Below are 15,426 nucleotides of genomic sequence, written 5' to 3'. Positions count from 1 at the left end.
TTTTTTAAATAAATAAAAAAGAATAAATCCAGTGGTGTTCTGATGTATTTAATGAATGTAATTTGACAAATGCAAACAGGCTGGTAAAGAGCACAGGCTGTGAATGTTCCGCATGTGTGTAAATCGAGGTGAACTCGTTTTATGAATTCCAAGAGCAAGAAATGAGACAGAAGTGTTAAACGGCAGCTGAAAAAAATGTTTTCTAAATCCCTCCAGCTCATTATTAATAAAGTTTTTTTTTTTTTTTTTTGGTAGGGTTGTCGGTCACGTGAGAATATGCGACGTCACGAAAACCCTGTGATACACTGGTTGTGGAAGTAAATCAGTATTGGCAACAGAGGGCTGCTTTCTTTCTAATATTTCCAGATAAATACCTGTAAATAGAGCAAAACCAACCGCTTTAAGACGCTGAATTGCCCTCCCTCAGAACCAAAATGACAGCGGCGGTGTTTTTCGGCTGCACCTTTATCGCCTTCGGCCCAGCCATCGCGTTGTTCCTGTTTACCATTGCCCGGGAGCCGCTGAGAGTCATTTTCCTCATAGCAGGGTGAGAGTTAAACATTCACTGGTCATAGCGGACGGCAATTGACTTAAATATATAATAATTTGGTAATTACAGATGCTACTGCCACGTTATATTGAATAAATCCCAACCTTTAGACAGTGTTAGCTTACTAGCTAACCGATCGTTTCGTTTGTTAGCTGATGTGCTATCATTAGCTTCTATTCTCTGGTATTATGGTCTTACACTATGCTGGTTTTTTTCTTTAGCCATACGTCACCACATTCCGATTTACACAGCTTCATAAATACACCGACCTTTTAAAGTTTTAAAGCCCCAGCAATGCCTAATATTAGCCGCCCAAAGATAGGAAAGAGCTAGCTTAATGAGAGCCTGAGGGACTTTTATTAGTTTTGTTTCTTATGGATCTTGCAGATATTGGAGGATGCTGACGACTTATGTCAGTAAAAGGTGGCTGTATACACACACGTAGTTAGCTAGCACTATGGCGGATTGGCTTTTGAAATAATTCATTGCTATTGTAGTGGTATAGGGTTCAGATACGGTCTTGACCTAAGTGAGATATAAGCTTGTAATCATAATTGTGGTTGTTGATTGATAACATACATCTTACCTGTTAATTTGTAAAAGTGCCGTGACGTTACGTTTGTGTTCGTTGACACTTTGTCTCCTTGTTATGGTCAATTAATTCTTGCTATTTGAAGTAAAAGTAACTAAATAGTCCTCTGGTATCTCAAGATAATCCTGATTATGTTATCACTTCGGTGCTGCTCCTCAGTTCCTTCTCAGTCTGGAAGTATTTTTTTCTTAACCCTCCCTTTACTTTCATTTAATTGGCTGACCCTCGCAAATAGAACTGTTGAAAAAATAAAGGAGTCGGGCTTCTGGGCTCACAGCAATGCTGGAATTGCTGTGAGCCCAGAAGCTTTGAGATAGCAGTGTGGGTAATATCTGTTTTCTTTGTTCTCATTCTTTCAGGGCATTTTTCTGGCTGGTGTCGCTGCTGCTCTCCTCCCTGGTGTGGTTCATCTCGGTTCAGATCAGTAATAAAGAGAGCGCGGCTCAGCAGAAAGGCCTGCTCATCTTTGGCGTGGTGCTGTCTGTGCTCTTGCAGGAAACCTTCCGCTTCGCTTACTACAAGCTACTAAAGTAAGTGGCCGCCACCATGTTTAACTGTTTTATACTTTATATACTGTGACTCCAGAGAACTGTTTCTTACTAGAAGAGCTGAAAGCCCATACTTCAACTTCCTCAACATGTATTCACTATTTATTATTTATTTAACTAAGAAATATTAAAGCATGACCTCTGAATTCTGCACTGTATCGTTGTTGTCCCTTGATGAGTGTCTGTCTCAGTTTCACACTCTTCAGTGTGAACATCTCAGATCATCTTCCACTAAATGACATACTTTCATAACTGACATATTTTCTATTCATGTTCTGTAGCACACAGTGAGACTCAGAACCAAAACTCTGTGTGTGTGTTTTCCTGCAGGAAAGCAAATGAAGGCCTCCTCACTCTCAGCCAGGAGGAGACCATGCCCATCTCCATCCGACAGCTGGCCTATGGTACACTTAGTCTGCACATCATCTTCTGTGCTTCATATCACCTACTGGTAGCATATTCATTCACCCACGATTCTGCCAGAAGACAGAACATTGAGCACCGGTTACCTCTTTACAACTTTGTCATTGTTTGTTTTTGGTTTTGAAACTCACTTTTGTACTAGTCTGTAAAAACATTTTTTTAAATATACAAGAAACATTAGCATGAAAATGGCAAATGCACTGTATGGACAAAAGCACTGGACCACATGCATATTATAGCTATAGGAGCTGCTCAGCCATGTAGACCCATACCTTGAAGCTCCCAGCACAGTGTTTGTGCTGATGTCAATATCAGTGGTGTTAATGGGGAGGATTGGAGCTCTGCAATGCCACTTAGTGATCATAAAATATCTATGGGGAAATTTCACAAACAGACTATTTACAATGATCATATTCTACTACATTGCTACACTCTAGTTCAGTGAGCTCTTTAGAGTGACCCCTTGTTTCACAAACATTTGTAAAGCGAGACTTCATGGAAAGATGCTTGATTTTACACACCTGTATTCAGATGTTAAGAGGTGTGGATCGAAACCTTTGGCCGTATATCATATGAGCACAAACTGTGAAAGTGCTCATTCTTCCCCACTAGGCTCTAACAAAAGATGCTATCAAGTAGCATCAATAAATTTCTAAAGAAATTGTTAAAAATGAACATCTAGCACACTTTGGACATGATCTCTTATTTGCAGGTTGTTTAAATTTGCTTGCGGTTTACAGTAAACAGTATTTTCTGTACAGTGGGGCTGTGTGATATGACCAAAATCTCATATCCCGATATAAGAATTCTATCATCCCGATAATGATATAAATCACAAAAATGTAACATTTTCTGTAAATTCTGTGAATCTGTTTCCAGCTGCGCGTCATGTAGCTGGAATCGAGTGTTTTAACCGATGCATGAAACTATACATTTTTAGACATAAGTTTTAACGGCTGCCGTTTTCTTTGTGAGTATTTATTACACGGCGTGCTGCGGGGAAAAGCCTGTTCTAACGTTTGAGTCTAAGGTTTATTTTTTAGCACCTGGCGGGTCTTTTTTACTTCTTTCACGTGATTCAGTTTATTTTGAAAAGTCTCAACAGGATCTTGAGCTTTATTGTAAAAGGTTTATGTGGAACATAAACAAGCGGACACGCGATGGAGTTACCGTCGTTGTTGCTAACGACAAAGCATTAAAACAGGTGCTTGTCCGTGCATAGTGTGGTTATATTAAATATAAGAGAAAGAGAGAACTTTAAGAAATGAATATAGCCACAACAGTGACCATCAAAACAATGAAAAAATATTGCCGTAAACAGTTTATTTTGCGACACCACGAAACAAACGATAGCGTAAAATGAAACGATAGACGTTTTTATATCGTCATCCGATATATATCGTTATATCGAACAGCCCTAGTGGTCCCTAGCCATAATGCGGTGCACTGTTTCGTGGATTTTCTTTGGTGCAATTTTGCAGTTTTTTTTTAAGCAGCACATTGTGTTCTGCATCCTGATTGGCCGTAGACCATTGTCAATCAATCTCCTCCGTGCTGTGTCTCCTGTACAGTACAGAATATCTGCAGCTTGTCAAATGTACATAAATCTTCGATCGCTTGCAGTGTGACTCTGAAGTACTGTACTGTATGTTTGTAACTTTTCTCCCCAACAAACACAACAATGTTAATGAAACGTTTTGCACCATCAAAGGCACCTGTGGTAGCACCCAAAAGGCAGAGGAAGATGCTAACCATCGCACAAAAAGTTGGACTTCTGGACATGCTAAGGGAAGATAGAAGTTACCGTATTTTTCGGACCATAAGGCACACCGCATTATGAGGTGCATTAAGTGAAACAAAACAGTCAGATAAGTCAAACTTTACTCAAGTCATTCTTCCACCATTGATTCATTAACGTTGAATTCTCTGGCAGCTGCTCTATTCCCACGTTCTGGACCTGAAAACAGGGTTTGATCTTTGGTTTCATTCTACAATACTGGACTTATTTTTCTATGAAGGTTTGAATTTTGAGGGTGTTTAAACAAGAGAGAAAAGTGTGAAAATGTTCATGCCTGTCTGAGAAAACTGTCTAAAGTGTCTAGTGAGGAGTTTTACAGCCTTAAAACATCTATAATAATTGTGAAAAAATAAAGTTGGCTACTTTGCGGACTTCACCTATCGCGGGTTATTTTTACAATGTAACTCCTGTGATAAGGGACCACTGTACATTCTTCTTGCATAGTGGCCGAATTTGCTTTGGGATTAGCATCGCATAGTACAGTCTTTCTTATGTCTCAGCTGTCTTCTCATTTTTTTGTCTCAGTGTCAGGTCTCGGCTTTGGTTTCATGAGCGGAGCGTTCTCTGTGGTGAACATCCTGGCTGACTCAGCAGGGCCGGGGACTGTGGGGATCCATGGAGACTCGCAGCACTACTTCCTGTCCTCAGGTAACAATTAGCATGTACTTGTTTTTTGTTTGTTGTTTTTTTTATTGTCAAAAACCTTTACGTTTCTGCCGTTGAGCGAGTCCATAGCTTTGTAAAAACTTTTTCTTTCTAGTGTTCTCTTCCATTTGTTGTGTCATTTGTTTAAAAACAGGTGACATAAGACCTAAAAACCTTTTTCATTAAATGCCGTATGACCTGTTTCTTACACACACACACACACACACACACACACACACACACACACACACACACACAGTCATTCACCAGGGAGATTGTTATTCTACTTTGGAGTATAAATGATTGTGTGTTTGTTTGTTTTTTCTTTCACTTTTGAGCCAGCTGCCACAAAAAAAACTATGTATTTCAGAGTTTTGGACTTCTAGCTGAAACAATACAGAGCACAGCCTAAATGTATTATGTTCTATTGTGTGGTCTTATTAAAAGGCATTCTGGGAAATGTTGCATTAAAACTAATCGCCATTAAAAGTGTAACTATATTAGATTTATATGTAGAACATAATTTGTTAAAGTTGCACTTCTCTTTCAGCCTTCATGACGATGGCCATCATCCTGCTTCACATGTTTTGGGGCGTTGTTTTCTTTGATGCCTGTGAGAAGCAGCGCTGGTGGGCGGTGGGAGCCGTTGTCATCAGTCACCTCTTGGTCTCCTGTCTGGTGAGTGTGGTTTGTACAGAATGTGGACTTGAGTCTATGTGAAGGCAGGAAAAAACACTAACAAGAGCTCACAGTCAAAAACTATGCAAGGAAAGTATTTTTATGTCTTAAATGTCTGAGTCAGTTTTCTTTTTTTTAAATTAAACCTCTCAAGCCTCATAAATCTTCTCTTTTTATTTTATTATAATAAAATAAAAAGAGAAGATTTATGAGGCTTGAGAGGTTTAATTTAAAAAAAAGATACTATAATATACTATAGTATATTATAGTATCTTATAGTAAATAAGAGTCATGTTTTCGGGGCACACGACGGTGCTCGGACAAACGGCCATTTAACAACATCAACTTGGCGACTCAGATTTGTAATGAAAGTCTCTCTTGCTCTCTCTTTATATGCCTGCAATTAGTTACTTTAAAGAATTGAGATAAAATACTAAACAGTGTCCACTGATGTTTTTTATCTCGTCTTCTACCGCAGACCTTCCAGAACCCCGAGTACGTCGCAAGCCTTGTTCCCACCTACGTCATCCTGTTCCTAATGGGTGTCTGGGCGTTCTACTCCGCCGGCGGCTCGCTCAAGAACCTCAAACTCTGCCTCACCTGCAAAGACAAGGACTTGCTTCTTGCCAACCACAGGCCTAGATAACGCAGCACACCTAGCAGTGTGCAGGACTCTTTATACAAGGATCACAGAGATCCCACACAAATACACACACACATTGGACACAGTGAGGAAGGAGTGTTAACCCTGTTAAATCTGCTATTTGATTTGAGACTTTCATCATCTTAAGCGTTAAAACATGTAAAAGGTTTTGTGGGAACAAAGATGGGAGATCGTTTTGATTCCAGTCCAGCTTGGAAAAGGTTTTTATTCAACAGTATAACATATCCATTTTGGCTAACTGTGTGCCCTTTTTGTGGTCTGCACTGTAAGAAAAAACAAACCCACAGAAGATACTTTAGATTGGGGGCTTAAAGCAGCAGCACTCTTTATACATACTCTCAGATGCTTCAAATCTTTCCTAGTGTTTTATTATTTCTAAAGAAAATGTGTATATAATTATGCATTTTTGAATTCCCTAATGTGTAAATATTAAAACCTTTCTTCAAGGTGCGATATGCTGTCTGTGGTCTGAATATGAACCTGCGTTTGATTCTAAATGCACTTGCTAATGATTACTAATTGTTTGTAATCAGTCATCAGTCAGTCAGTAATCTTGACGTAATAGACCCTTGAGCAAATAGAAAGTAGAGAATCTAAATCAAACAAAATAGTTTATTTTGTTGTTTGTCCTTGTGTGTGGCTTCCTTGTGTGTTTTGGTTCTTATGAGTGCAAGGATTTAGGATAAAGAATTATTTACAAACATTTTGTTTTTGTGCCTGATTTTGTTTTTGATCATCTTTTGTATTTGTAGATTCTGTCTGCTGTGTCTCACAAGGATGGGAGGTACATTAGAGATGTAAATTGTATCCATGTTTGCATTGAGTTCATTACTTTTCTGCCTTGCAAAGTGCCAAAACTTTGCTTCATGACAAAATGTGATTTGGTGTAGTCTTATAGGTGGAGATGAGCCTGTTAGCTGGTCAGTTGGTACACCAGGCTGAAACTGATACAACAATCCTGCAATAACTCTTACCTTCATGATGTCATGCTGTTTAATCCTACTGTAATTCAAAGAGAAGTGTTTCTTTTGTGAGCTATATCCAAGAAATGGGGAAAGAAATTGTGTGCTCACTTTCAGTTTTTACTTCATATTGTAAAACACATTCAGCTCTCCCGCTGCATTAAGTTAACTTTAAATTTCTTGTTTATTTCTAAAAGGTTACATTTCCTTTCATCACCATTGTTGGATAGGTTTTAAGTGTGTACAATACTTCAATGACTAAAGGAATAATAATAAAAAATTATATTCCTGTCATTCTTTATATCAATTGATTAATTAAGCTATTGTTTTTTTAACAGGTGTTTTAATTGCCCATGATTATTCACTAGTGACTGTGTAAAATATATTTAAAATTGTCTGATTAGTATAAAAAAACCCTAAAGATTTTCAGTTTACCATCACTGCCAACTCCAAAAACCAAGCACGTTCACACCAACGATTTCTGCTTAAATAGGATATTTTATGACAAATTTCTCCTCTTTGTTTCTTTTCTTTCACTCTACTAGAACAACTTTGCATGATACCAATTTCTGTACTTCATCTACTGTCTGAAACAAGGATTTTGGCTCCTCCCCCCTTCCTTTAACCCAGCTTTTTTTTCCCTGATTGGTTACTCATATTAAACAGACAGTTTGAGCCAATGAGACTTTTGTGATCACAGCCAGAGCTCTGACATCACACAGAGCCAAGAGCAGAAATAAATTGTCTGAAACTAAACTTGTGCAGTGGTTGACTACTTATATATACAGTCATTTAAAGATTTCAAACTTTGGTTCTGTTTCGCAGGAGAATCTGGTGGGAAATACCACTTGAAAACAGCATTCAAAGTAATGAACATTAACATGTATAATAACATCAGAGGGTGTTTAACTAGCCTTGTTTGGTCAAAAATAATCAAAAAGTAATAAGAAAGACCAGACAGCAGCCATTTTCTTTTAAGTTTATACAGAAACAGTAGGTCAGTTCATTGGACCTTTAATGAGAAGTCTACAGGGGACAAAGCAGGCGCCAGGTTTCCGATATAGTGCATGTCTGTGCGTGTGTGTGAGCGAGTGAATGTGAGAGGGATGAAGCAAAAAGCCTTTCTTGCTTCAGATGCTTCAGTTTGCTTCTTTGTAAAGATGAGGAGCTGTTAAAGTGGGTATGTTCATGTCATTAAAAGGACTAATCACAAAAGAAAAATGATAAATCACCTTTTAATGTTTCACCCTAAAACATTCCTCCATTCTGCCACTCCTGCGCTCCTCAGGTAATGTTTCCATTTATGAAAGCAGACACCTCCAGGCTGGGCTACACAAAGCTCACCGGGGTCTCAGAGGGTTTTGGTCAGTCAAAGGCCTTTTTTTAAAAAAAAGTTAGACAACAGACAGACAGATTCAGGAAGCGTTTCCTCTGCCGAAAAGGCAACTTTCAAATGCAAATATGAGCCTGTGCAGCCAGTGACACCGGGGTCACCTCAACAATATCAAAAGTCTCACTCCTGAGGCTTTTGTGTCCCGCTGGATGTTCGAGGGTCAGGTGTCCAGCCAAAGATGAACTACTTCCACTGCTGGAACCAGAGTCCAGACAGGGAGATTGTTATTTTACTTTGGATAATAAATGATTGTGTGTGTGTGTGTGTTTGTTTTTTTTCTTTCACTTTTGAGCCAGCTGCCACAAACAAATTGTATGTCTTTCAGAGTTTTGGACTTCTAGCTGAAACAATACAGAGCACAGCCTAAATGTATTATGTCCATGTATTATGTGTGGTGTTATTAAAAGGCATTCTGGGAAATGTTGCATTAAAACTAATCGCTGTTAAAAGTGTAACTATATTAGATTTATATGTAGAACATAATTTGTTAAAATTGCACTTCTCTTTCAGCCTTCATGACAATGGCCGTCATCCTGCTTCACATGTTCTGGGGCATTGTTTTCTTTGATGCCTGTGAGAAGCAGCGCTGGTGGGCGGTGGGAGCGGTTGTCATCAGTCACTTCTTGGGCTACCCTGTCTGGTGAGTGTGGTTTGTACAGAATGTGGACTTGGGTCTGTGTGAAGGCAGGAAAAAACCACTAGCTCACAGTCAAACAACAATGCAACGAAAGTATTTTTTATGTCTCATATGTCTGAGTCAGTTTTCTTTTTTTTAATCAAACCTCTCAAGCCTCATAAATGTTCTCTTTTAATTTTATTTTATATGTATGTTTATAGGCAGCACGGTGGCACGGTGGTTAGCACCGTTGCCGCACAGCAAGAAGGTCCTGAGTTCAATTCCAACATCAGGCCGGGGTCGTTCTGTGTGGAGTTTGCATGTTCTCCCCGTGTTTGCGTGGGTTCCCTCCGGGTACTCCGGCTTCCTCCCACTGTCCAAAGACATGCAGTTTGTGGGGATAGGTTAATTAGATAATCCAAATTGTCACTAGGTGTGAATGAATGTGAGTGCGAATGGTTGTCTGTCCCTGTGTGTTGGCCCTGTGACAGACTGGCGACCTGTCCAGGGTGTACCCTGCCTCTCTGACAGCTGGGATAGGCTCCAGCGCCCCCCGCGAGCCTGAAAAGGATAAGCGAATGGATGGATGTATGTTTATATAAATATGTTTTCGGGGCACGCAGCGCTACTCGGACAAACGACCATTTAACAACATCAACTTGGCGACTCAGATTTGTAATGAAAATCTCTCTTGCTCTCTTTTTATAGGCCTACAATTAGTTACTTTAAAGAATTGAAATCAAATGCTAAACAGTGTGCGCTGCTGTTTGTACCTCGTCTTCTACCGCAGACCTTCCAGAACCTCGCAAGCCTCGTTCCCACCTACGTCATCCTGTTCCTAATGAGAGAGGGTTTTGCTTCACAAAGCACACTTTCCCGGCAAATGTTGCTCATTTAAATGTTTTAAAACATAACTGAACCCAGATACTACTTTCATCACAATGCAGCATTGCATATTACATATTTAAGAATAAGCATATTACTTATCCATTTATCTAGTTTGCAAAGTTTGCCTTCTTACCGGCAGGTGGCAGTAGAGAAAAAATAGGTGAGTTCTTTAAAAAACAGCTAAGTTGATTTCTTGTAAATGTGATGCAAATTGAAAACGTGGTTACAGATCTAATTTAATGCTAGTATATGTCATTTCGTGGATTCTGGATATGCGCATATATTTGTACATTTCTTTTCCCCAGTGGTTTATTTTTCTTGAGTGGACTATGATTTAAGGCTGCCAATTAATTATTGTCAACATTGCCCATTTACTGTTAACCTTGCTGGGTCTGATTTTATGTTGTCTGTAGTATTTGGCTTCAAACTCAGACTGTGGACAAGTCTGTCTGATATCAGGTGACTTTTTAAATCTTTTGTTTGGAGAAGTAACCCGTTTCAGTGCATGTCAACTGTTCCTCTCAGGGATAAAATTCCCAGTTCCTCTATGGTAACCAACCTGACTGACTTAATCTGTGATATGGGAGTTATTATATGTATCACAAAAATCTCTCTCACACAAAAACATGTACACTGTAAAACCTTCATATATATTGACACACCACATTCAGTTGATTGTTTTAGAGTACTGTGCAGAAGTAACAAATAAACAAATGAACAGGAACAGGATCGGGGTGGCTGTGGCTCAGGTGGTAGAGCAGATCAGCTACTGATTGGAAGGTTGGTGGGTCGATCCTTGGCTTCCTTAATCTACATGCCAAATATCCTTGGGCAAGACACTAACCCGAAGTTGCCCTCGGATGTGTTCATCGGAGCGTTAATGTTGGTTAGTTTGCATTTGAGTTTAGAAGTGCTTGTGTGAATGAGGCATGTTACATACAGTTCTTTGAGTACTCTGGGAGAGTAGGTGCTATACATGCTTTAGTCATATTGATGTTCAGGCCCTGGGAAGGCCAGTCTATGAATCCATTGTGTATTTTTCTATTTGCGTATGCTTTTGCCACATTGGCAATGTGTTTGGGATCATCATCATTGTGAAAAATAAAACTGTTTATGATCAGACACTTTCCACTTGGTATTACATGTTGGATCAAAATCTGACTGTACTTTTCTGTGTTTCTAATTCCATCAATTTTAATAAGATCCAACACCTCTGGCTGCTGCGCTCAAACCATGACAGAGCCTTCAACATGTTTTACAGGTGGCTATAGAGACTCACTGCTCTGTCCAGTTTAGATCTCCTTTGTACATAGAATGATTCAAACCAAAAATGTCATATTTGGATTCATAACCGAACTGGCCATTGTGTACCCTGCCTCTCATTGTAAGACAGCTGGGATAGGCTCCAGCCTAGGACAAGGTAAGCGGAAGAGGATGGATGGATGGATGGATTTATCACCCTTTGACTGACACCATTTCTAAAAGGTAGGTGGATCAACGAAAAGGCAGATGCATCACTCAGGTTCTGTGTCAGGTCTTTGCTGGATTCTGTCCCCCCTATTACATTCAGTTGCTGTTCATCTGCAGTAGATGGTTTTAAAGTTCTGCCACTCCTTCTTCTGTTCTCCACTTGTCCAGTTTAGATCTTTGGGCATCACCCTGCTTGTACAAAAATACAAACTGTATTACCTTTGGCATTTTTGTAAATAATAAAAAGGTAGAAACAACATCATAATCAACAAGAAGAAAAATACTGGATCCGAAGTGTTTCTTTGAAATTACTAATATATATAACATATAAAACAAACCACATTTATGCACACACATACTTGCATATACAAGTACACATACATACATACATGTGCACAAACAAAACAAACAATCTCTAAATGACATGAATTATAAACTCAATCATAAAGTTTGAAATGGAGTAGGAAGAAGTATGTACATGTTAATCCCTACCTCACTCTCAACACCAGTGATTCACCATATTCATCGTTATTCCCACTAGTGCTGTGAGATACTGCAGATTTTGATATATTTGGTATATATTTGTTATAAGGTGGCTAATGTGTGCAGCTGTATGTCATGGTTTATTACATAAATCATCAACAATTTGCAAATTCTGAACACATTTTAATGACCACTAAATCATTGTGACTTTTACTGTGCATAAAAATTAGTTAACACAATACAACACACCTTTCAGCTGTTTGAAATGCAAATGTGCCCTGAAGCAGTTTGGGTCAACATCCACTGTTTAAATGTGCTATAGGTTATATATATAAAACAGATGTGAGAGTCAACATAAAAAGGTTTAAACATTTTTCATAGCGCATATCTGAGGTAGATTTTGTTTCAAACAAACAAAACTAAACACCCCCCCCCCCCATAAATACTGAATTGCGACGCACAAAAAAACCCCAAACACTTAGAGGATAAAAACAAAGTATCAGTCTTGTTAGTATCAATAAAATACCAATACCAGCATTGGTTTTGATGCTATCGATATTTGTATCAGTCCCACCTCTAACCCTAATTTCTCCTCCCTCCTTGAAGTAAAGGACATTTAAGACATATGTAATCCATTTAGTCCTGGTATTTTTTTTCTTTTTTCTTTTTTGAAATTGAAATAACCATATGGAATTTCCCACCCTGGCGCCTGCTGTTCTGTGAACCACAAGGGGGGAGTTGTTTTCGTGGTTGCCATTCTCTCCTCCTCAGTTTTAAACAGAATTCAGCATGTTTTACAAAAAACAAGCATTCGTGTAGTTTATAGTTTTGCTAGTTAGGGTGGTGGCTGGTCAGTGGTTTTACTTACAGACAGCAGTTTCGCGTCATCAAAGCCCTCTGACTGAGCCCCTTCCAACCCCGCGCGCCCACCTGTGCATAATTTATGCTAATGAGCAGGTGCAGCGGTTTTTGAGGCGCGCCAAGGACAGCTCGGGGATGAGCCGGATGGAGCAGCACAGGGAGAGTCGGGAGTCCAGCTGGAGGGTTCTCACCAGGTGATGCTGTCCAAACCCGACTGAGTGCGGATCCGCGAAACACGAATGGATCCCTATTTAAGACGGAGAAGGCTTTTTCACTTATTATCTTCGTGTTTTATCCTCATTTATCAAGGTGAGTCACACGCACCGGGAAGCACGCACGCGACCCCTGATGCCGCGGGAAGGCGAAGTGTGATTTCTGAGTGAAAGAGACAGATCCAAAGTCCCAACACGGTCACAGCCTGTTTGTATAGGAAAAGTTTAGATACCACAGGTGCTTTATGCGGCAGCTCAGGTTACATCCTGCAGTTTAAACCCTTATTTATTTACTTAGTTATTTAGTTAGTTATTAAAGTTGGTCTCTTTTTAAAAAAGGTCACAGCCTATTGTCTTTCCTTATTTTTGCCCATTTCCCCTCTAATTTCAGCGCACCTTTCCTGGGGTGTGGAAAGAGTGAACATTTCTAACTGGGATGAATTTAATGAGTGAGTCATTTTTAAAAATTGTTTCCTTGCATTTAGTTAGTAGTTTACATAATGTTTATTTGTCACATATTCATAATTTACATATTATATATGAAGGATTTATTTTGGTGATTATATTTGCATTAAAGCCCACATAGTTTTATATATTAACTATAAGTTGTTATGTTAAAAATTGCATTTAAGTATTGTGTGTGAGTATTATACAGTATATGTAGTATAGTATATGCTGGCTTTGAGGCATTAGGCCATACATAAAAAAAACAATATGATTTAAAAAAACAACAACATCTGCTTTAGCTCATCGAAACCTGTCCATTTCATGATGCTTTAATCGATTAATTGAGAAGCATGACAGTCTGGTCAGTCACCAGGTTGTTTGGTGGTCTGCGTGATTCCTGGTTGGTGGTGGGTTTGTGGTGTCAGTGGGGGTGAAACCTGCAGTGGGAACAAACCTCTCCTTGTTCTCTCTGTCCCAGCAGCGGGAGCAGCGGGATAAAGCATCAGAAATGGGACACCGCTTCCCAGGGAGGGCAGGTAGGCAGCTGCATTGATCGTTGATGCTGATGGAGCTGCTTCGGGCGGCAAACACACAGCCAGATATCTCCCAAAAAATCAGCATTGTTCACATCACCATCATCATCACATGGGAGTGCTTCTTCCCATAATTTATACACAGTGTTTACGTTTTTCACTTTTAATTTCCCTAAAAGACTCGATTGTTTGCTTAAGTATAAGATAGTTGAATATATGTGAAATGCAACATATTTCTAGTTTTATTGCAGAATCTTAATGTATGACTTTTTAATTTTTAATTATAAAAATTAACTTGTTTTTAATCCAAGAAGTCTGTCGTTTTCCCCAAAATTTGATGTCTGTATTGATGGACGGCCTAAAAATGCATTTCAAGCTGCACAAATACACAGAAATGTCCCTATCTGCTAAGTTCAGGCTATCAATCAGTGTGGAGATATATATGAAAATATATAAACAGTGTGCATTGTTCCCTGCTTCCTCGACATGCGAAGGAGTCCCAGCAGGAATATAAAGAAGCTGCTCTGTTGTCTTGCTCTTCCTCTGTCAGAGCTGCTATCTGCCTGAATGTGGTTGCTCTTTTGTTCTCCCTTTGGTTCATGAGAATCCGGTCCAAACTATAGGAGCCCATAAAGGAGCAAAGCAATTAGTAGCACAGGTTGCAGGTCTATTAATATGCTATGTTGTGAATAGCATTTTTTTTTTTAGCATACAAAATATGCTAAAAAAAATGTTGTAGGTATTTTTTTTTTTAACTCTGTTTAATGTCCTTGTTAAAATTAGAGCAGCTTTAACTGCTCTAATTTTAGTTTAATCAGTGCATTGTTATATGCAGATTGACATAGTGCTTTTACATATGTGAAGTACTCCCTCTTTGTTTTTCTGATACTGATCACTGATTAATAATTCATAGTCAGGTACCCCTTATACCCCCCTTACACGTCACCCTTGCCACCTGCTTTGTTCCTGCTCTTTGAGATGAAAGGCTGGGTTTCAGACCTCAAGTATCCAGTCACGTAAAAGTGTGGAAGCAAGGCTGGACTGATAATTTTGGAATGCCACTGTAATGAGAATGTTTTAAAACCAAACCTGCTGTTAAGGTGTTTTTTTTTTTTTTTTTTTTGTAAAATATCCAGTTTAGACAATAGAGGTCATCCAAAAGAGGAAACAGACACAACCAAAAGGGAGTCAGTTGGGTTGTTGAGCTGGAAAGGAAAACTGTGTTGTAAGTCACAGAGCAGTCGTTAATGAAGGCTGGATGACAGGTCTTTTCTTTAGAGCCTCTTCCTTTCCCAGCACCACCTCAATTCCATCCTTGCTGATCATGATTCTAATTTGGCAACATCCAGCCTAATTCCGGGAGGAATTTTTCTTCAACAAAACACTAAATTGTAAAAGTTTTAGGTATCTTACATTTTAATCAAATCTTTATTAATCTGTCACCTGAGACCTGTACTCGTTTTCCAGATTAGCTTGATATTAAACTTACAGAATTAATTCAGCAAAGCATTACAAGGACTTTATTTTAGTTTGCTGAAATTGCTCTCTTTATTTCTTTGCCAAACATTACTGAGTTCCAATATGAAAATGATCAGATGTAACATATTTAGTTGTAAGAGGATTTGAAAGATTGCTACTTCGGATCAGGTTCAAGCTGTATGAC

The 15,426-nt window shown here is 39.0% G+C and overlaps 1 protein-coding gene across 1 annotated transcript; it reads left to right on the top strand.

Moving 5' to 3' along the window:
* The first annotated feature begins 265 nt into the window (after nucleotides 1-265).
* aph1b (aph-1B gamma-secretase subunit) lies at nucleotides 266-7,616 on the top strand. Its single transcript, XM_084909593.1, has 6 exons — nucleotides 266-547; nucleotides 1,502-1,672; nucleotides 2,021-2,094; nucleotides 4,437-4,559; nucleotides 5,107-5,234; nucleotides 5,713-7,616. Exons 1-6 carry the CDS (start codon nucleotides 435-437, stop codon nucleotides 5,878-5,880), a joined length of 777 nt encoding a protein of 258 aa, XP_084765719.1. The 5' UTR covers nucleotides 266-434; the 3' UTR covers nucleotides 5,881-7,616.
* Nucleotides 7,617-15,426: the final 7,810 nt, after the last annotated feature.

This window comes from Perissodus microlepis, chromosome 1 (assembly GCF_051167445.1).
Source record: "Perissodus microlepis isolate ML-2025 ecotype Zambia chromosome 1, ASM5116744v1, whole genome shotgun sequence".
Classification (NCBI taxonomy): Eukaryota; Metazoa; Chordata; class Actinopteri; order Cichliformes; family Cichlidae; genus Perissodus; species Perissodus microlepis.
The sequence above is the reverse complement of the archived record's forward strand: the minus strand, read 5'-3'. Positions and strand labels throughout refer to the sequence as shown.

Coding starts and splice junctions, on each gene's coding strand:
- aph1b (XM_084909593.1), top strand. CDS start 435: ATGACAGCGGCGGTGTTTTTCGGCTGCACCTTTATCGCCTTCGGCCCA. Junction 548..1,501: donor GTCATTTTCCTCATAGCAGG/GTGAGAGTTAAA, acceptor TCATTCTTTCAG/GGCATTTTTCTGGCTGGTGT. Junction 5,235..5,712: donor ACCTCTTGGTCTCCTGTCTG/GTGAGTGTGGTT, acceptor CTTCTACCGCAG/ACCTTCCAGAACCCCGAGTA.